Source organism: Panicum virgatum, chromosome 6N (assembly GCF_016808335.1).
Source record: "Panicum virgatum strain AP13 chromosome 6N, P.virgatum_v5, whole genome shotgun sequence".
NCBI classification, from domain to species: Eukaryota; Viridiplantae; Streptophyta; class Magnoliopsida; order Poales; family Poaceae; genus Panicum; species Panicum virgatum.
Window position 1 is genome coordinate 35,419,736 of NC_053150.1, and position 22,835 is coordinate 35,442,570.

General features: G+C 50.0%; 1 protein-coding gene and 1 pseudogene across 1 annotated transcript; both read left to right on the forward strand.

The window, feature by feature from the left end:
- LOC120678102 overlaps positions 1-14,894 on the forward strand; it is a 45,638-nt pseudogene extending 30,744 nt beyond the window's left edge.
- A 2,043-nt stretch (positions 14,895-16,937) lies between these two features.
- On the forward strand, positions 16,938-20,659 carry LOC120679797 (protein SODIUM POTASSIUM ROOT DEFECTIVE 2-like). The gene is made up of 3 exons (XM_039961452.1): positions 16,938-17,558; positions 18,712-18,787; positions 20,198-20,659. The coding sequence occupies exons 1-3, from the start codon at positions 17,106-17,108 to the stop codon at positions 20,314-20,316; spliced, it is 648 nt and encodes a 215-aa protein (XP_039817386.1). The 5' UTR covers positions 16,938-17,105; the 3' UTR covers positions 20,317-20,659.
- Positions 20,660-22,835: the final 2,176 nt, after the last annotated feature.

The window sequence follows — 22,835 nt, forward strand, 5'->3', positions numbered from 1 at the left end:
CCAAGGAGAGAAGCTGCGACGGATATAGCCCTTGGCTAGTAACTCATCAATAGTCTTCTTAACTTCTTCATGCTCTATAGGCGCCATACGGTAGGGCCGCTTTGCAATAGGAGCGGTGCCAGGCAAGAGATCAATACAAAACTCAATGGCGCGTTCAGGCGGCATACCTGGCAGATCATCCGGAAAGACATCCGGGAATTCAGACACCACGCGAATACCGTCCGTGGGTCTAGCCTCCATCTGATGAAGAAATCCAGAAGGCTCTACTGCACTGATAACAACCTCTTGGCCACTGGAAGCTGATAGCAAGACTGTCCTCTGAGCACAATCTATACGAACTCCCCATTTGGCCAGAGTCTCCATTCCCAGAATGACATCAATGCCCTTGGTGTCTAGCACCATCAGATCAGTACAGAACTCTACTCCCCTCAAGGAAATACTGACTCTCGGGCAGTAAGTGTGAGACCTCAACTGTCCTCCCGGTGAAGATACTAACAGGCACCTCTTTAATGTGCTAGTATGAATACCATGATGCTCGACAAAAGACTGAGTAATGAAGGAATGCGTAGCACCAGTATCAAAAAGCACTGTAGCTGGATATGAATTAACCATGAACGTACCAATGACCACGTTGGGAGCCCCGGCCGCTGACTCGGCCGTCACGTGGTTCACCCTGCCCTGTGCTGGCGCCCTGGGCTGAGCTGGGCGTCCCTGCTGTCCCGCCTGCGCCTTCCGGGGGCAAGCGTTGGCGTAGTGCCCCGGCTGGCCGCAGTGAAAGCAGGTGCGAGGAGGTCCCTGAGCCTGCTGTCCGGTAGGAGCTGCCGGACGTGGAGCCTGCGGTGCCGGTGGAGCTGGTGGAGCACGAGCCGGAGGTGCTGGTAACCTCGGGCCCTGACCTGCCTGCTGCTGTCGAGGCGGGTACTGCTGCGGTGGCCTCTGCTGGTACTGCTGAGGAGGCCGGTACTGAGGCTGGTACTGCTGGGGCTGCTGGAGTCGAGGACGAGTGTTGCTGCCGGAAGCAACGGGGACAACCTTCCTCTTCTTGTCCTCCATCTCCAAGTGCTTACGCTCAGTGTTGAGCGCACTGTCAACCAGATGGTTGAAGTCGTCGAAGCGGAGGTTGAGCAGCGCGTACTGGAGGTAGTCCTCCAGACCCTCCATGAAGTGCTCCTGCTTCTTGCGGTCATCCGCAACCTCGGCAGGGGCGTAGCGTGCCAGCTGAAGAAAGCGATCACGATACTCCGTGACCGACATAGTCCCCTGAATTCACAAAGACAGATAGATATCGGAAGATTAACTCAAGATTCATAAGGATAGAACTAGGGGTATTAGTTCAAAAGAAACTGCTGAATGATTATACTTAGGATTACCTGCTTCAGTGCAAGGAACTCCTTCTGCTTCATCTTCATAACGCCCGCGGGGACGTTGTGGCTGCGGAAACGCTCTCTGAACTGGAGCCAGGTGAGAGACTCGCGGTCGTGAACTGGGTGGGACTCCCACCAGTCCAGAGCTGCCCCTCGCAGCTGTCCTGCTGCGTACAAGACGCGCTCACGGTCATCGCACTGGGCGATGTCCAGCTGACGCTCCACTGCACGGAGCCAGTCGTCAGCCTGAAGAGGGTCGGACGTGTGAGAGAACGTCGGCGGGTGACCCCTCAGGAACTCAGCACGCCTGTCGCGAGGCTGCGGCGGTGGAGGAGGCGGAGGCTGAGTGTGAGCGTGCTGAAGAGCCTGAACAGTGTTGTTCAGGGTAGCCATCATCTGCATCTGGAGCTGGAAGTACTGCTCCGGAGTCAAGGGTGGAGGCATCGGGATCCCAGTACCCTGGTTGTTCTGACCCTGCTGCTGGCCAGAACCTGAACCGGTGCTCCTGGTGTTCACCATCTGATTTGAACAAAAGATTTCACGAGTAAGGATATTGCAGGAATAAACTCGGATGGATATGATAACTCTTTGCGGAAAAAGACTCAGCCATGATAAAGTAGACAGGATAGATTTGACTGTTTCACCCCCCCAACGATCTAACTCATTTTATTAATTAGTTAACTTTAACATCTGAGTGATTTTCTTTAAGCAAATTTGAACTACTAAGCTATGCAATCAGTCAAAAATCCAAATCAAACATGTAGCATAATAACAAGCAGACAATTTTCACAACTTAGCCGAGTTTAGCAAAAGACTCGACTAACACAACGCGTCGCAGAACGTGCTATCGTGTTATTATAAAAAGGTCACCTAGCTAACTCATGGTGGTCAGATGACTGATTCAGGCCAAAATCTACGAAAACTATTCTTCAGAGAGAGAAATCAAGGCAAGAAGGGTAAAAAGCCATAGAAGTCAAGGGGTATAATAGTAAAATAGTTTCAGCAGGCAAGGATTGGTGAGAAGAAGTCCTAAAACTCGACCAGTTCTATCTAGGCTTCGTCCTACAGTCGATATGGCTCTGATACCACTCTGTAACACCCGGTTTATAAAAGAACATAAACCGAGCAATCATATACGTGCCAGGATCAAGTCACACGTATATACAACAGAATGAACAGTATATCATAGCACATATCACGTAAAAAGACATAATAAAGCGAATACGAATGTTATTTATTACAATAATGACAAAATGTCTGATACAGCGGAAGCGAAGTACAAAATACGATAAAGCTCTCCGAGGCTGAAGCAGGGCACCACAGGGACGTCGACTGGGAGACGAAGCACCTAGAAGTCCTCGTAGTCCTGGTAGCGCTGGACGAACTCCCTCGAGTCGGCAGGAACTGAGCAGCAGTAGCGTAGCCAAGAGGAAAAAGTAGAGAAGAGGCAAGGGTGAGTACACAACTTGTACTCAACAAGTATAACACAAACTATGAGGCTCTAGGCTGGCTGACTCAACTGCATTAGCTTTTAAGTGTTGGCAAAATTTTATTGAAGCTATTTACTACGAGTTGATGAATTACCATTAACCCAGTTACATAGTAATTAATCAGAATTAATTATGAAACTACTGAGGACCAAACCAAAACCAAACCGCCAAGGTAACCCCGAGAAGCACCTCCCTCGTCGGAAGGAGATAACTTCACTAATCAAAAGGAGGATCTGGGCCGCTCATAACCGTGAGCACGGCTAGTATACCAGTTTTACACTCTGCAGAGGTTGCACATCTTTACCCACAAGTCGTGAGCTACGCCAGTTGTTCATCACACTTCCTTAGGTGAGATGGCCAGCGACTCACTACGAGGCCTTTAAAAAGAATCTCGTTGGTAAGGCGTAACCGCGAGAGTTAGGTCGGCGACGATGGGGCCCACCTCCGGGGGTACAAGCACAGGAGCGCAATCCAAGCACAGACCAAGCCGGAGGAGCAGGGACCATTGAAGCTTACTACTCTTGCCCCGCAGGTAAGTTACTCCAAACCAAAAAGATCTAATTATTACGCCAAGTCTATCCCATTCTAGCCTTGTGGTAGCGCTGTTGTCCCAGGTTGTCGCTCTATGAACCGGTCCTTATGGAGAGTGGCCAACCAGGCAGTAAGCACCGTGCTGGCCCCCTAAACCATGTTTCTACAAAAAACATCTTTTAACGAGACGTGAGCCACTCATCCACACAGAGGGCCACTCTCAGAATTAAGTTTAAGTAAACCATTAATCAAGTTAATTAAAAGGACCAGAGTGTGTTATAGCGCAGCAACCTAGCACAACTAACCAAAATGCAACCCAAAGGTATATATAAAGGATATAAAGTGGCTAGGAAATCCTTAAAGGCATACAGTATTAAAATGCAGTATGAAATTGTATTTAAAGTGATAGGTTGTTCATGTTATACTTGCCTTCCTCGTACTGCTCCTGCTGCTGCTCAAACTGATCCGAAGACGGCTGCTCCGGGTACTGGTACTGGGGCTCCTCAGGTAGCTCAGCGTCTACTCACGAACACATGGCCAAAACAATGCACGAAAATAAGCATACAAGCAAACATTATCAAAAACTATGAAACAGTACATCAATACATAAAAACAGCGCACTAAACTACTCTAATACTATTCTACGCGTTACAACGATCGCGTGGATATAAAGAACGCTAAAAACGGAGCTAAAACGCGTAAACTAGGCCTAAAACAAGTTCTAGGGGCTTATTTGTAAGAAAACTGAAGTTCCAGGGGGCTTTCTGCTAAAACCAGGGACTGAAACGTAAATAAAGCGTAGCTATAGGGGCTAACGTGCAAAAACACAAGGACAGGGACGGCGGGTTCAATTTCTGGGAAAGTCAGGGGCCTAAACATTAAAAACAGGACCTATACGTAATTAGTTTTGAAAAAGGCTGGACCGCGGGTTGATATTAACAAAAGGAAGGGGCTCTTATGCAAAAAGGATAGGCGAACCGGTATCTTCGCATGTGGATCGCCAGATCTTGATCTAATGGCTCGAAGCGGCTTGGTTCTAGATCTAATCTAGACCGTTGGGCTCAGATCGGAGGGTTCAGGGCGCTTGGGCTCGCGGGGTGGCGGCGGAGCTCGCCGGAGGCGACGCTCCCGCGGCGGCGCTCTGCTGCAGAGTCGCCGGAGATGGCGGTCCTGGCGTTCCAGGGCTCAAAATCGAGCATGCTTGGGTCGGGGAGGATCTACGCGTCATGCGTGATCCACCCGTGGCCTTTACGGGGCTCGGGGAGGTCTGTGGCGGAGGGTGCACCGGCGACGGCGGGTCAGCGCGGCGGAGGCTCGCCGGCGCGAGTGCTCTGGGCGACGCCAGGGGCTACGGGCTACGGCAAAAGGCGCAAAAGGCTTGGGATGGCCTGAGGGTGCTTACCGAGGGCCAAAAAACGGCCGGAGCTGCAGCCAGGGGCGGTCGGCGACGAGTACCGGCGGCGTGGTCAGGGCGGAGCTCGCGGACAGGGCAGTGTGGTGGTCTTCCGGCTTCGGGATCCTGCGGTCCGGCTCGGGATGCTCCTGCGGGGATGCTAGAGGGGTCAGGATGGCCGGAGGGGCGACGACGGCGAGCAATTGCTCGAAAAACCAAGGAACTCACCGGCGGCGGTCCGGTCCGATTCCGGCACGGTCGTGGCTCGAATCGGAGCAAGCGAGCTCGGAGTGAACCCTGGGCTCAGGGCGGATTCTCTGGTGGGGCTTGGCAGGAGCGGTGGCGCGGCAGGGCGTTGTGGCCGTGGCAGCGCCGGCGTGCGGTGCGGCGGAGCAAGGCGCGGCGGAGCAGAGCGGCGTGGGGTGGCGGCTAGGGTTGGAGGGAGCAGGGGGGTTCTCGGTGGGTTTAAAGGGGAGGGGCGCCCGGGATCTCGGGCGGGCGCGCTCAAGAAGGAAACCGGCGAGGTCTCGGGCGGGGATCGCGGCTTCCGTTGCGTGCGCGCGGCGAGGGGAAGGGGATGACCCTGTCGAGTGGGTCCGGGCGGTCAGTGAGAAGGGGCGGGCGCTCCGTGGGCGCTGGCAAGCGGGAGTGGCGCTGGCGTGTGGGCCCGGGAGCACAGCGGCTGAGGCGGGGACGCGGGGTCTGCGGAAGCAGCCGTGCGTGCGGGCTGGCGAGTCGGGCCGTGGGCTCGTGCGCGTGGAGGAGAGGAGTGGGCCGCGTGCTTGGGCCGCCAGAGAAGGAAGGGCAGGCCGATGGGCCGCGGGGAAAGGTTTGGGCCGGGTTTTCTGGGTTTCTTCTTTTCTATTTCTATTCACTCTCTCTCAACTCCAAAACTATCTGAATTCAAATGAATTTGAATTCCAACTCCTATTCAAACAAACAAAACAAAACCATGCACCAGCATGAATGCAACAAAAATTTAAACTTATAATAAATTTTAATTAATTAGGAACAAAAATTAGATTAAATGCCAACTAAACACAATAAACCTTAGAAAATTTAACTAAAGCCAATTAATTTATTAATAAATACAGAAATTTAAAGTTAGGGTGTTACACATGGCCTGGGGTAGCTCATTTTTCAACCTCAAGATCAAGTCTCGAACAAACTCGAAAGCCTCATCCTTGGTTCTCATGAAAAAGACCCAAGAATAGCGAGAAAAGTCGTCCACGATCACAAGAACGTACCACTTCCCACCAGCAGACATCACCCTAGAAGGACCGACTGTGTCCATGTATAGCAACTCTCCAGGGTGAGAGGTCATCACCTGATTAACAGGTGGATGTGAAGTAGCAATCATCTTCCCGTGGTGACACGGATAGCACACAAGATCCTTTTCAAACTTCAATTTGGGCAATCCTCGGATCAGGCCAAGTGAGCTAAGTCTCGACAACAGATCGAAGCTCAAATGTCCAAGTCTCCTATGCCACTTCCACAAATCAGAAGAAGGACAAGCCAACAAGCAACGAGAAGGGCCAAGAGGAGTTCCAGAGAAGTCAACCAGGAAAACCCGATCGCGAGGTGTAATCCGGCAAACCAAATCTCCTCTGGAAACGAGAACACGCGAACAGCCCTCCTTGAAGCGAACCTCAAACCCCTCATCAAGAAGTTGTGAAACAGAAAGCAAATTGAACCCAAGGTTCGAAACCAAAGCAACCTCTCTCAGGGTAAAGCGATCAGAAACTCGAACAGCGCCAAGTCCACGTACCTTTCCTCTTCCATTATCCTCGAACACAATGTACTCCTTTGAGCACATCGGGGTGAGGCTGGAGAACCATTTGTCATTTCCGGTCATGTGGTGCGAACAACCGAAGTCCATGATCCACCTGTTCTCCAAGCCTCCGACCAGCACATCAGTAGTGAGACAAAGGGTGAGCAAATGTCTCAACACTGGGGTTAGCAAAGTGAGAAGCAAACCAGTGTCGAGCCATTTGCTTTACGGAAGGGTTAGCAAAACCAGGCAAAGCCTATCCCCCGTCCCGTCTACCGCGTGACTGACGAACACCACCGCGAGGAAAGCGTGGAGCCTCAAAACCTCCTCCAAAGCCTCGGTCCCGTGGTCCATAGCCGTACTGAAAACGACCAGGAGCACGACCGGCAAAGCGACCACCCGCTGGAGCACGGTAACCACCACCGTCTCCCTGACCTCCACCTACACGGCGCGCCCTAGCATCTTGCCTACCACCATGCCGAGAAGGACCATGCACCCGAGCAGAGTACATGTCCGCGTTCCGTCTCTCCTGCTCTCGCCTCACAGCCCGCTTCCTCCTGAAGCAAAACTCCTCCAGGTGACCTTCCCTGTCACAGAACTCGCAGTGGTACCTCACCTCACGCTTGGGAGATGGAGGCCTAGCCTGCGGACGGGGAGGAGCAGCCCCCTTCTTCTGGGCAACCTGGGCTGCGGCAGCAGGGAGTGTGTCGAGGGGATTCCTCAACTCATTGGGTTTTGGAACCCAAACCTGCTTCTGCGGAGGTGCTTTCGGTGGTTCTTTAAGCACACCATCCGCGGGGTCAACAAGCGTAGGCTGCGTGCTCGTGCTAGCAGTGTTTCCAGTAGCCTTGCCAATCTTACCATACAACCTGTCAAAGTCTGACTTCGTGTACGTGTAACCGACCCCAAACTCATCACCACGCTTGAACTGCTTAATCATCATGCCCAACTGTGGCTCACTGCTAGAAACCCAACTCAGAATCGCCCTAAGATAGGTATTCTCATTCTCTAAGTTGGCTTTCTCTACCGCAAGACTATCTAAATTAGCAATCAAACCAGGGCAAACAGAGCAGTCAATAGGTGGGCTAGACTCTACGATCTTAGTCTTCCCAAAAGACTTGATCAAAGCGTTCTTCTCATCTAACTCCGACCTAAGCGTGGGACAAAGCTTACAAGCACTAAGCAAAACTGGCCTAGACTTCATGTCCTCTAGCTCACACATAGCAGTAGCAAATTTGGACTGCAACGAAGCTAGATCGGACTTAAAGATAGGACACTCATCACATTCAAGCACATCGCTAATAATAGGAGTGTCCTTAACCAGTTCTAGTTCATGCTTGGCCTTAGCGAGCTCATGAGACACGTCAGAAAGCAAAGTCTTAGCAACATCTAAGTTCGCGACGTTCTCATCATGCTTGGCACGGAGAGCAACAAGATCGTTCATGTGAGATATGCAGCCAGCGCACTCATCCTCACTAGATATGCTTTCTACGCTCTCTAGCTGCTTCCTTAAGCAGCCTTTTCTGGTTGTCGAGAGCGGCGTACAACTCCCTAACCTCTGTATCTAGCAGGTCGATTGTGGAGTTTACCTCTGAATCACTCTCAGATCCAGGAGAAGAGTCGGCGTGCGTCGGTGTAGCATGTCCACCTGAAGACGCTCGTGCACCATCGGCTTCGCCCACCATGGTGCAGAAACTCTTGCACCGACCGGCCGCCAAGCAAAGGCCGGTGGCTTCCTTGTCCCGCTTCTTCTTCTTCTTGTCGTCGTCGTCGGAGGTCGGTGAAGAAGAGCGGTCGGTGTCGGAGCTCTTGTCGAGGTCGCTGAGCTGCGCCAGGAAGGCCTTCTCCCGCTTTTTGGCCTTGTACTGGAAGCGCTTCTTGAGCGACTCCTTGTCGAAGCGTCCTCCTCGGTCACGACTGCGGTGCTTGTGGCGCCGACGCTCCTTGTTGGAGCTTCCCTCGTCGCGGTCGCGGTAGCGGTAGTAGTCGAAGTGGTTGTTCTGGCCACCGCCGGACTTCTTGGGGCAATCGGCGATGAAGTGGTTCAAATCGCCGCAGTTGTAGCACCCGAGGTTCTTCTTCCTCTGCCTGTTGTGGTAGACGTGCTGGAACTTGCTGATGAGGAGGCACAAGTCGTCGTCGCCCAGCATCTCCAGCTGTTCATCTGAAACAGAAGGCAAAGAGGCAAGAGAAAAGCCAAGAGCAGAGTTAGCGTTAGAGCTCGATCCACCTGGGCCAGTCACAAGAGTGATGCTCTTGGAAGGAGGGGCACCATTGAGCTTGGCTCGTGTCTGGTTATCCACCTCTGTGGCCTTGAGCTTGTTGAAAAGCTCGTTCACCGTCAGAGTCTCATAGCCAGCAGACTCAATGATGGTGTTCACCTTGAGATCCCACATAGAGCGGTCAAGTGCGTAGAGCAACTTGAGGGCCTTCTCGTGCTCTGTGTACTTAAGGGCATCAGCAGATCTATTCACATTGACTTTGTTCACAATCGATTGAAAGCGACTAAACATCAAGTCAATGCTCTCACCCGGCTCCTGTGTGAAGTTCTCGTATTCACGCCGGTGAGTCTCGAACAGTCTGGCCTTGACCTGAGGTGTGCCCTCATGGTAGTTCTCAAGGCACATCCAAATCTTGTGGGCTTCCTGAAAACCCTGGACACGTGAGAACTCTGCACGAGAAACGCCAGCGAATAGGGCATTGACAGCCCTGGCGTTAGCCTCTTGCTCAGTCACTTGAAGTGGAGTGACCCGAGCGGCAAGCACCACGTAAGCCTGATTCTTGGTAATATCCCAGACCTCGGCTCCCATGCTCTACAAGAAGGCTCTCATGCGAACCTTCCAGTAGGCATAGTCCTCGCCGGAAAACACCGGGATCTTCCCAAGACTCGCCATGGTCGCCAAGTGGTTTTCGAACCGGTTAAGGTAATGAAAACCTCAACCAAGCTCTGATACCAGTAATATACAATATGAAATACGAGGTTCCACCAATTGATTGTGTGCATATATATATTTACTTTCTTTTATAAAATTCTTTCAACAGTGTGTGACGTGCGTGAGGCGCACTTTAGCTCTTTCTTGGCCCCGTAGGAATACAGATGGCAACCTAAAGTTTTCAGATGGCAACCTAAAGTTTTCTTTTGGCACACATTGTCGTTTATTATGCGGATGGGGGGAATAAGGCAATACAAAGAGAACTGTATTTTGTTCTCATCATCGAGTTTTGCTTATCAATTTGCATTTTTCTACTTTCGAACAACGTGGGCACATAAGGAAGTAGTCATTGCAACCAAGATATTGTTGACGCAGTTTAGGTCAACACACGAAGTGTTAGAGCGCACCGGATCACAACAATCATCACCGACGATCTCCCTGCGCCAACCTGTCAGATTGCCTAGCGCGACCGGCCAGACCGGTCCTTTAGGGAGGATCACATAAGACCTGGAACCTCAGGAGGGACCCCGTCAGAGCTCGAAGATCTAGGATTGTTTTGGAGTCGGCAAGCCACCTAGAACGCCCTCGAACGCCGTAGAGACGAGTGAAAAACAGCAAAGGAGTTGGAAAAGCTAGGGTTTGAGAAAGGATAGATCGATTTGATTCGATTGTGGTTAAAAAACCCTAACCTTTATATTTATAGGCCGGAGAGGTCGTACCCCTTCCAAATCGGTTTACAATAGCATTCTATATTAAAAATCTCAACCGACTAAGATTACAAATGCCCAGATCGGTCGGCCTCAGTAGTTGCCAATTTTGGCTGTCAACAGATATACAGCAATAACACACGGCCGGTATGTTTAGAGCTAGTATCTTTTCCTCCAAGAAACAACCAGCAACATGCATTGCTCCTCTAATAAGAATTGAATTCGTACATATCTGTCCATCTCTACATACAAAGAAAAAGGATATAGTAGTGAGTCATTTCTTTTCCACCTATTAAACACATTGTTCCAACAGTTGGTAGGTCGTAATGGTTTGGCTCATATTATTGAAACCATAGACGCGAATTCCTTATGGGCGTGTTTGACTGACCTCTAGATTTGAGTCATTCCTTTTCCACCTATTAAACGCATATAGTAGAAGAGACCTAGGTAGCAAGGGGACTTCTACGTAGATTGCCTTCGTGTCAAAAACAAAAAATGTATGAGGAGCCCCATGAGAACTCAAACTCGAGCAAGGCTGCTTGGGCACATGGTTAAATAGCAGGTCCCATTAGGCATGTCCATTATGAAACATAATGTATTTTACATTCCCCTTCTAAGATGAGTTGTACTAACAAAGCTCGGTATACATTGTCGTCGTCTAGTATGCAGACGGTAAGCCAAGACAAAGCGGACCGCTTTTTTATTTTTCTTTCACCATGAAGTTTTCTAATCAATTTGCATTTTTCAACTTTCTAACTAGAGAGAATTGCCTATTTGACATCAGAAATAATGGAACTTGCCTATTTGACATCCAAACTTAAATTCTGACCTACATGTCCTCACGCCCACTTTTTGTTGTCTATTTGACACTACCGTCGCTTCTGTTAGGAATCACCGTTAGAATAATAGATGAGACAAGGGAGAAGACCTAAATGCCCTTTGAGGAAAAGAAATCTCCTCTGTTTTCACCGTGCCGCTCGGTCTCGGTCTCGTCTCCTCGTCTGCGGCGGCGCTAGAGCCATTGCACACGGGCAACCTCATCCCGGGGCTCCCGAAGGACCTATCCCGGGAGTGCCCGCTGCAGCTGGGGTTCGACCAGCTCCTGCGGCGCGCCGTGTCTCGCGCGGGTGGAAGGCGGAGGTCGAGTCGCCCTTCCACCACCGCCTCCGCCGGCCCCGCCCGCTCCTCGCACTCGCGGAGACGCGGCCCCCGCTCTCGGGCTCCGGACCGGCTCGCAAGTACGCTGTCGCCGCCGCTGGTGCGCAGGATGCGGTGCATGTGTACGACTTCGTGACCGGCCTCTGGCGCCGCGGCGCGGACATGCCGCCACCACGACGGTCGTTCTTGCGTCCGCGGCGGTCGGCGGCAGCGTGTTCGTCGCGGGCGGCCACGATGAGGGGAAGAATGCGCTGCGTGTAACACCCAGGTGTTAATCCTTGGTAATTAAGTTAACCATGGTCATTAGTTCAACTCACACGACAAATCACTAAACCCAAAATTTTTCCTGTCAGTTTGGGCCGGACCGGTCTGACCGGTCGGAGCTACCGGTCTGTCCGGTTGAACTGGGTTCAACTAGTTGGGCCCACAACATTTAAATCACTCTCTCTTTTCCTCCCCACCAACTCCCTCACCCTCACTAGAGCCAACTCGAGCCCGAGCTCCCTCTCCCTCCCCTCTCACCCAAACCCTAAGTCCCAAATCCTCCCTTTCCACTTGATTCCAAGGCCAAGGAAGGATCAAACCGGCGTGGGGGAGCTTCTTCTCCTCGACTCCCTCCCTGGGGAGCGGGGGATCCAAGTTCTTCGCGGGGGAATCACTCACCCAAGGTATTTTAGCTTGTGATGGTCGATCTCAAGTTCTAGATGTTTTTAGGTGGTTCCCTCTGGTCAAAAACATCCAAATGTATCCCTGGACTAGTGCCTATAAGGGTTTAAGAATTTGTGGGTGATTTTCGCCGTGCCAAGGAATCCTAGGTTTTTGGTCTGGGTAGGACCGGTCTGACCGGTCGGAGGGACCGGTCTGACCGGTAGAGGCCCGGACAGTTCGGCCATTGGATCGGATACTCTGGGTTTGTGGTGATCTAGATATTCCAGAGTTAGGTCTGGATTCTCCGGACTTGGGAGTCCGGATACTTCGAGAATAGGTCTGGATACATCGGATTTTTGGTCTCGAGTCGCACACAGGCCAGACCGGTCTGACCGGTTTGATATACCGGTCTGACCGGTGCTAGCAGGGCTGAGAGGGTTCAATTAGGGTTAGTTGTCACAATTGGATAGAAATTAATTTGGTTGTGGATTACTTGTAATTTTTGCAAGTCATGCATGCATTCTCTCATATCATATGCATATGCATACGTGTAGCAGCCGCAGCGGAGGAGGTGATATACGAGGTGGTTGTGGAGCCCCCGGAGCCATTAGAGCAGGCCCAGCAGGAGGAGAGGCGTGAGAACCAGGCCCAGGGCCCAGTGGACCCCGGTGTTGAGCAGACGCAAGACAAGCCCCGGTGCACATCCTATTATTTCAAATTTATGATACCTAAATATGTCTCTATTACTTGTGCATTAGATTTAAGAATTATTTGGAACCCTAGTTGCATGATCCCTAGGTTCCCTTGAGTTATACTAGTATGTATAGGACGATAGAAGTGCTATGCTTAATGGTTCTCGATAGAAGACGAGTGATCTCTGGTCACTCGCGAGAAATAGGATGATTAGAAGTCGAGTAATTTCCGGTTACTCGCGAGATACAAGATATATTAATATTTCAGTATATGAGTTGTTGAATTTAATATGTAATGAATGGAGAATTGAGACCGGACGGGAATGATGAGGATATGTAGGTATGGCAGCAGGACATGGTTCCTGGGTGTCTTAGTCCCGTCTGAGTCGGTTAAGGACTGTACCGTTGTTGTCCCTGCTGATCATGTTTGAATTGTACTAACCGCATACCGGGAGTAGGAGGTAGTCGAAACCGGTAAGCCGAGTACTGCTTTGCTTCGAAAGTACAGGAACCCGCACACAACTCCTAGGGCGAGTCGAGTGGCCGCGGAGAAAGGGGTCGCATATGTTTACTTTTGGTGGTCTCACGTAGGGCTCGGCTGACTATATGTCGTTGGGCTGGTTCCTGTAGTTCGAGGCGGGGAGGGGAAAGGTTGGTGCTTGGGGTCCGACAGGGCTTTTGCGTGGCGTGTTGGTTAGGTCCACCTTGTAAGGTTAAATCGAATCGATTCGCCGTCAGTCGCTCTCGGATATGAGCACCTTGATCACTGCGCCGCATCGTAGTATTATGACGAGATGATGAGTATATTTATATACATATGATGATGAACACCTTGAATTATTATTGATTACACCACCATATTTGCTATAGTTGATACATGCAAAAATTAGAATAGAGTTATTTTGTATAGAATCTGGGGCTAAAATACTGAAAGTAAGAAATTACTTTAGTCGCTTTTCTGCAAAATAACCACCAGCCAAAAGCCTTGCATGTCTAGATATGTGAGCTAAATTATACCCACTGGTCGGGTAAGTCTTGCTGAGTATTAGTTGCTTAGGGTTTGTTGCTATCCAAATTATTTCAGGAGCCCAGGACATTGACTTCTGCCCTTGCTGTGCCAAGTTCATCTGCCGCAGTGCAGAGGGGTGGAAGGTGGATGAGCGAGACCCCTAGACTAGGGCGTTGGCGGGCTGCACGCTTGCGGGCTGAGTGTGTAGCCTCTCTGTCTATTCAGACCAGTCTGACCGGTCAGTGGGACCAGTCTGACCGGTGTCTACATAGAGTTCCCATGCCGACCGGTCTGACCGGTTGAGAAGAGGCTGAACACTAGTGTAGTTGTAGGTTCTTTTGTATTTGAACTTGGCTACCCTATTGTATAGTTTGTAAATTATTTAGTTTATGTAGATTATGTAAACTATTGTTGTATTTGAACCAGGTTTGTAAAATTATTGTAGTTGAACTCTTTTGTAAAAGTGATGGTTATTTCTATTATTGTCGCGTTGTTGTATTTTCAATTATTCGTCGTGCTTATATCATCTGCGCCCGCCTTCGTGTGGGACTATCAGTGTTGTTTCGATCAGGCTGTGGGTTGAAAAAGAACCGTCAAATTAAACCATTAAGCTAATGCACCCAATGTATTCAAATGACGACCATTACGTTCAATTTAGAGTTTTAATTTGGCGGTTCCGTCACACTGCGGTCGGTGGCCGCGTACGACGCGTGGGTGGCGCTGCTGGACATACCACGGGAGCGGGGCGAGGCCAGGGGCGTCCGCGCCGGCGCCGGGTTCGTCGCGCTCGGGGGGTACCCGACGGATGCGCAGGGCCGGTTGCCGGCTCTGCCGAGGCGTTCGACAACGTCATGTACATGCTCCTAGCCGGACATGTCGTGGCACGGGATGAAGACGAGGGCGGCGCGTGGCGAGCCGTGGCGCGCGTGCCGGAGGACGGGCGTGCGGCGGCGGCTGAGGTTGCAGCCCTCGGGGACGGCCGTGTGGCCGTCGTCGGCTCCGCGCGCCACGGTGCCGACAAGCAGACTCTGTGCGTGCTGAGCCACAGTGGGGCAGCGACGCCGTCGTGGACGTGCGCCGCCGCGCCGCCGGAGTTCACTGGGCACGTGCAGGCCGAATGATGTGTACAGATATAGTAGAGTACAGAATTTCTCCATTCGGCTGCACCGTCATGAATGTGAAGATAAAACATTATAAACAGCTGACCAAACAAATCATTTTTATCAAATAGTTCAAACCACTTCAGGGGTAAAATAGTCTTATCGCCTAGGACTTAACGGTGTTAGGTGTCCAAACTCACGGTAGTGTCAAAATAGGCAATAAAAGTTCGACTTGAGGACATATACGTCAGAATTTAAGTTTGGATGTCAAATAGGCAAACCCCATTATTTGTAGTGTCAAATAGGCAATTCTCTCTTCTAACTAACGCCATGGGGTACTGAAGCATGCAGTCGTGGCATGCAGCGGCGGATCCAAAGGGGGGCCGGGGGGGCTCCAGCCCCCCTAAGAGTCCCTAATTACATATAAATCACTGTAGCAAAAGTCTCAAATTACTATTAAATCTTCACACAAATCAACATATCCATTGTTTCAGCCCCCCCTTGTCTCTCATCCTGCATCCGCCACTGGTGGCACGGCAACCTAAACACAGGACCATGACGCCTGGTATAGGCCTGTTTGGCTGATAAGATGAATAGTGCTCGGCTGGTAGAATAAATAGTATTTTGTGAGAGAGAATAAGCCGTAATATGCCAGCATTGCACTGTTCATCTGCCAGCCGAACAGGCTGTATGTTTAGAGCTATTTTCGTCCCTCCAAGAGACAACTTGTTACATGTATTTCTCCTCCGATAAGCTATATATACGTACATCTCTAATAAGGAATAAGGATGATCCCGTTTCCACTTATTTAATATGATCGCTAAGTTTATTATGAAACTGCAGACGCGGATTACTCTGTGTGTTTGATTGCCTCATAGAATTTGAACTACAAAAGGCTAGTTTATTAACTCTCTAAAAATTACATATAGGCTAGTGTTGCATGTCATTGATTTTCTGAAACAAAAAATCACGAGGCCTGAAATGTCATGAACGGAAGCATTATATTCTTGGCATGTCATGAACGGAGGACAAGAATCCCAAGCAAGAACAGATCAATGCCAGAGGTGGAGGGCGTCAGGGCGAGACCCCCCAAATCTGCTGCATCTGTTTGCCAATACAGCAGAGGGGTCACATGCCGCCGGTGGACATGTGTAGTGCAAACCCCTGCTGCAAGCCTGCAACCGGAATGCAGACGAGACGAGCGAGCGCGGGCCTGCAACCTGTAGCGCGGTAAAACACGCCCCAGCTTCGGCGAGGGGTGACGTCAGATCCGTGCCCGGCCGAGGCCGAGCCGATCGAGGCGGGCCGCACCACCCCCTTGTCGCCGTCGTCGCGGCGCGCACCTGCCGCGGCAGATAGATTGCGAGTCGCTGCTGCGGACAGAGCTGCAGAGGGGGGGGGGGGGGGGGGTTGGTGAGCGAGGCATCGCCTGCTCTCGTGCGTTGATGCATCTGGTGGCCCGGCCCGCCGGGCAATAATCACCCAGTTCACTGTGCTGGTGTTAGAAGTTGCTGCTGGAGTAGTGTGAGAGAAAAATACTATTAATTGGTTGGTGGCTGAAAGCTGCTGCTGAAATTGTGTAAGAGGGAGGTGGTGGCGTGGAGGAGAGAGAGACGGGAGGGTGTGTGAGGTTACAAAACCCCTCCCATTAATTCCACCGTGATTTCATCTCTTTTGTCCTCGGCTGTGTTTAGTTCCTTTGGAAAAAAATAGCGTTGAAAAAAATACTGTAGCACACTGTATCACTTTTTGTTTGTTTGTGGTAAATATTGTTCTACCATGACCTAACTAGGCTCAAAAGATTCATCTCGCAATGTACATCAAAACTATACAATTAGTTTTTTTATTTATTTATATTTAGTACACTATGTATAAGTCATTTGCTATTTTTAATGTTTCGATGTGATAGTTGGGAGGAGTTTGTCCTGTCGCTCGCAGCAGCCGTCCCGTCCTCCTCTCCCGCCGCTTCTTTTTAGGGTCAGTTGAATCCATGCCACTCCAATTTCTTGAAATTGGATCTCATGTTGAAAATATGGCATGATTTTCAATATGACACCCAATTTCACAGAGTTGTGGTGGCATGAATCGAATTTTCCCTTCTTTTTAAGCTTCCACCGAGCGGCCCTCTCCTCTCCGTCAGCAGTCAGCACCGCACCTCTCTCTCTCTCTGCTTGTATAAATCACTCCAGCCTCTCCTCCTATCCTCCTAGAGTCCTCGTGCTGCTAGTAGCCAAGCACGCGGAAGGTGTTGCCGGCACGGAAGCCTCGCTCTGCCGCCCGGATCAAGTCTGAAGCGAAGGCGGGCGGACATGAGGGCGGGCGGGATGCTGTGCCGGTCGCAGGCGGCGACGGCGGTCTGCGTGCCGGGGGACGCGCGGTCCATAGTGGTGGCCCGGCGCGCCGGCGGGGACGACGGCGCCCGCGCCCTGCACGACGTCAGGTACGCCCGCCTCGGCGGCGCCGCGGCCGATGGCAGCGGCCGCCGGTCCGCGTCGCGCCGGGTCGCGGCGCCCAGGGCCAGCCAGGGCGCGGCGGCGGCCCCTCCGCCGCCGCCGCCCCCTCCTCCTCCGCCCGCCGTCGTCTCCGGCGCCGCGTCGTGCAAGCCGCGCGTGGAGATGGCGAGGCGGCGCCCCGGCCGGGCGCCCGTGGCCGTGACGCTGCCCATGGTGACCAAGAGCCCCAGCAAGGAGGCCCCCGCCAAGGACCTCGCGGCGGCGGCCAAGCGCGCCGCCGCCGCCGCGCCTGGCGACCAGGTCCTCCAGGTACGTAACGTAACCGACGACCTGCAGCAGCATTTGGTTTCGGCCACCGTTTCCCCAGCATTTACTCGAAGAATTTGGCGACTAGTTACTCGCTATTCCTTAATTTCCCTGGTGATATACTGATATATATACAAGCACAAGCACACTTTGCTTTGTGATCTGATTACCACACCATCTAACTTGTCAAGAAAAAAAGAGGATCAGCACCATTTAGCACCAAAAGTTAACCATCTTTTCTATTCACATCCAGTGGCCAGTATTCCAACTCCATACTAAAACACACAAGCATGCGCCGTTGGCAGGTGAATTCTTTGACGTATTAAAAAGTAGCAGGAGGGATTAAAAAAGGAAAACAAAGCTGACAGTATCCCAGCGGGGCCCGGGAATTACGTGCTCCTGGGCAACCGCAGAGAGTGAGTTAATAATCCGTCTGAGGTGGGAGAGTATATTGATTGCGGGGCGGGGTCAAACCGTAACAGGCGCGGGATACAGCAAGGGCATTTAGGCCCTGTTTAAATCTTTACCTGTAAATCCAAAAAAAAACATCACATCAAATATTGAGACTGTATGGAGTACTAAATGAAGTCTATTTATAAAACTTTTTGCATATATGGACTGTAAATCGCGAGACGAATCTAATGAGCCTATTTAATCTATAATTTGCAATAGTGATGCTACAGTAACCATCCGCTAATTATGGATTAATCATAAATTAATTAGCATCATTAGATTCGTCTCGCAATTTACAATCCATCTATGTAAAAAGTTTTGTAAATAAATTTCATTTAGTACTTAAAATTAGCAAGATTACAACGCAAAATTTTTACATGCAAAAAAATAAACACCTCCGCCAAAAAAAAAGGACTCGCGCTGCACAGTGAAAACAGGAGGCCTCCAACCCGACCCAGATGGCGTGCCCCCTCGTCGCAGACAGAGAGTAGTGAGAGACTGGAGACGGCGGCAGAGGCCACTGTTCCAGTGGACCATCGGCCGCCGCCGGATCGATCGATCACGCATGTACAGTGAGTTGGCTACGCTGGCTACGGACCCGTCTGCTTGCATTGCTTGCTGTAGAAAAGTGGTGGCGGTGAATTTGCAGCTTCAATTCCTCCTCGGCTGCTACTGCTGACGCCGCGGTGCGTTTGCATTGCAGGTGGTGGTGATGAAGGTGGCCATCCACTGCCAGGGCTGCGCGGGCAAGGTCAGGAAGCACATCTCCAAAATGGAAGGTGCGTACCTTCTACTTTAACTTCATTTAATTTCTTGGTACTATATATCATGCATGCTTGCGCTACTCCAGTCCATCGATAAGCAAGCAAAGTGCCATATATAATCTAATTTTGCAGTATACTAGTACTTACATGCAGCTTGAGTAATCATATGGCGGCCTTGTTTAATTCACGAAATTTTTTGAGTTTTGGTACTGTAGCATTTTCGTTGTTATTTGGCAATTAATATCTCATCATAGACTGATTAGGTTTAAAAGATTAAATCATTCTCACTATTTACAGTTAAATTATATAATTAGCTATTTTGAACTGGATTTAATTCTCCATGCATGTGTCCGACGATTCGATGTGATGGATACTGTAGGAAAACTTTTGAAAACTAGACATGGCCGTAGTTGTCATTAAACAAATCTAGACAGGGGAGTTTTATTGTTCGGAGGGAATACGGCGCTAATAAACCAGCAGCAAATTATTGATACTCCATCCAATAGTGGGAGTAACTGACTGTACAGTAGCGCCACGAATTCGGAAAGGTTTGTTGGGCGTTTGTGCAAAAAAGAAGCGCGGATTCGCCGTCACGGGCCGGCGGAAGCACTTTGACGCGGTCCACCGGCATAGACGACGTGCCAACCGTCGTCCACTATACCCGCTTGTGCCAACGCGTAGTGCCGTGCGTGACCTGGAGCGGGGCCGGCACACCGCACATGCATGCGTACGCCCTGCCTAGGCGGCCGGAGGATCCAAGTGCACTGCTTGTGGCATTGCCGCTTCGCAAAACCTCTATGCTTCCGAAGCATTAGCTAGGGAACGAAAGTGGTGTGGTCAGCAGCACATTAGGTAGATGATGATCCTCGATCACTCACTCGGAGTGCAGATTGGGTGGGCTGGAATGATCGAGGACTGCTGCAGCATGCATGTTAAGCTCTCTCCCTCACTCAACCACCCCGTGCTCATATATGATAGCGCTCAGATTGCCGTACACGCAATGAGATCAGTGTGCTCGAATATATCAAACGCATTGAGATAGAGAGACCTCGTTGCAAAAACTATAGTTGGAGGAATAGCATATAAGTATATTATATATATATTTTTCGAGAAATGGTTAACAAAACTGAAAAAAAAGCTCTGCAAATTTTGTACTTGGAAACTAGACCTGCCTGGAGAACGTAGTCACGGCAGGCAGTAACATTCTTTGTTTCTTTTTTTAGCGAAAAAACGCAGACAGTAATATTGCTAGAGAGGTCATTATAACAATAGGTAGCGACGATTTCGGTGCCGTCGTCATCATGACGTGCTAGTCATAAATTACTCACTAACTGTGGCAGCTGTTTATATAGTGACGGCCTATGAATAGATGACGATGATGGTCATTGACGATGTTGATGACCCTGCTACTGCTGCATGCTGCAGGGGTGACGTCGTTCAGCATCGACCTGGAGAGCAAGAAGGTGACGGTGATGGGCCACGTGTCCCCGGCCGGCGTCCTCGAGAGCATCTCCAAGGTCAAGAAGGCCGAGCTCCTCGCCTGATGAATAATCCTCCGCCGGCTACATGCATGCATGCATCAGCTGAAGAAGATCGAAGAGAGAGACGAGGGAGGAGGCTCTGGTGGCTGGGGATGGAGAAATAGAAAAGTAAACGACAGATCATATAATGGCATGCGTGTCATGGTGTAGTACGTAGCGATCGGGTGCAGTGCAGGCATGCATGCGCGTGCCGTGGTACGGTGGTGGTGACTGGTGAACTGGGGAGAAACCGTGCGTCGTCGTCGTCGTCGCAGCACCTGCTGGGTGTAGCTACCTATAGGGTCGGTGTGTGCATGCTGCTTACTTTATTTACTTTATTACATATACTCCTTGCTCGTCAGCTTTATTTCTTTCTGCTTCATTCCCTTGCTTTCTTCTGGACGGACGAGACGATGCGATGGTGGCGCACGTTCCGCCGGCGATCGATGATCGAGGTCCAGGTGTGTGTCATCAGTGTCGCCGGCCGTGAGTGATGGACCCACAACGCGTCCATGCCTGATCAACTGATCGATCTGATGGGGGGAGCTTTGTTGGCCGCTTCCGTTTTGGTGTAGTGTCTGCTCGCGCGGCCTGTACTGTCGCCGCGCGCCGACAAGCTGCAAGCGGGCTACCGGCCACTGATAGAAACGCCACAAGAATACACAAATATATACATATACTGTGTGTGACGATCAGCTGATCGATTGATGGCCGGGCCGGAACAAAGCTAGCTAGGGCTAAGCACGCAACAAGGGTACGGTTGGGCGGAAAATTTTGGGTTCATCGATGCGGCCCTTGCTAGTCATGCAGGCATGCATTATATTGACGCAATAGCTAGCTAGAGGCCAGGGGTGTCTGTTGATCGATCCATCGTCGATGGGAACAAAGAGAGGCATGGTCGAGTTGGCCAAGCCCGCAAGCAGCAACTTGGGCTGTCCGTGTGTGTGTGTGTCTCTCTATATATATATATATATATATATATATATATATATATATATATATATATATATATATATATATATATATATATATATATATATATATATATATAGACACACACACGTTAGCTCCTTATTATACGAAATATCAATCGAAGATCGCACGGTCGGTGGCGTGCAGTGCGTGATGACTAGAAAAGCTGGGTGCGGCGTTGCCGCGCTATATTTGAGCTCGCTATCGAGGTAACAACATGGAGGATGGAAGTGATGTGTGTCATGTATTCTAGAGAGATCTCTTTAATTTCTTCTCTCGATGTGCAGTGTCTCAATATGCTGTGTGGATGAGAAGGGAAATTTCCCCACAGCGCTCAACCTTTAGAATCACTAAAATATATGTAAAACCCCTATATATTCTTGGTTGTATCTTTTATGGTTGCATATGAATATTTAGGCATGGAAATGAGAAAAAGTATGTAATTTTGTTCATCATATTTCAGTCAGAACAATTCATATACGTGCAGTGGTACAAGTATATACTAAACTGTCTAAGGACCTGAAAAATATGAAAAGCAGTATTCATTTTCATTTAACTAAGTCAATGTGACAGAACCGCCAAATTAAACCAGCTTAATTAAGCGTAACAACCAATAATGAGCAAATCAGGCGCATTAGCTTAATTAAATATAACTTGACAGTCTGTTCCAACCCACAACCTAATCGAAATAACACCGGTAGTCCCACACGAAAGTGAGCATAGATGGTACAGTATAACATAGTTCAATATAACTTTTTACAGACTGAGTATGACATATAAAGTTTTACAACCGAGTTCCAACACTCACATCGGTTTTCCAGTCCGACTGCCATTTGAAATAAAGTCTGACAAACTTGAAACTAACGACTATATACATATTTGCTAAGATGAATTACACACTCAGCTCACTGAGTGTGCAATTCCGTAGTTCTAGAGCTATGCTAGCTCCTTATTATAAAAAAAATCGATCGATGATCGCACGGTCGGTGGCGTGCGGTGCGTGATGATGCTGATCATGCGAGTTCATGTATATATCAGCAGGGAGGGAGGACTGACGGCCCGGTGCTTGCTGTATGGGGGATCGGACTGGCCTGTTTGGATTCTTACTAGAAGATTCTAGAAAGTACTTTGACAGCTAATTAGGGTATTAAATAAAAGCAGTTTACAAATGCTAGAAATTCTAAAGAATCTAATGAGACCTTTTATCGCTTGATTAGAGGATGGTTATTGTAGTATCACTGTAGCCAATCATCAATTAATTATCATCATTAGATTCGTCGCGAAAAGCTACTCTCATTCATAAAAAGATTTTATAAATATACTTCATTTAGTATTTCATGCATACAATTTTTTTCTAAAAAATTATGTCCTAAGAAAAATCTATACTTATCATATGGTAGTATATGTATAGGGTCGCTGCTGGCTGCTGCGTGTGCAGGGCAGCATGCTGCATGCATGCGCCTCGTCAGGGCTCGTCTCGCCTGCAGTGGCTGTCGGGCCGGGGCTCATGACATCACCGCCCTGGTGAACTAGACCTGCCTGGAGAACGTAGTCACGGCAGGCAGTAACAT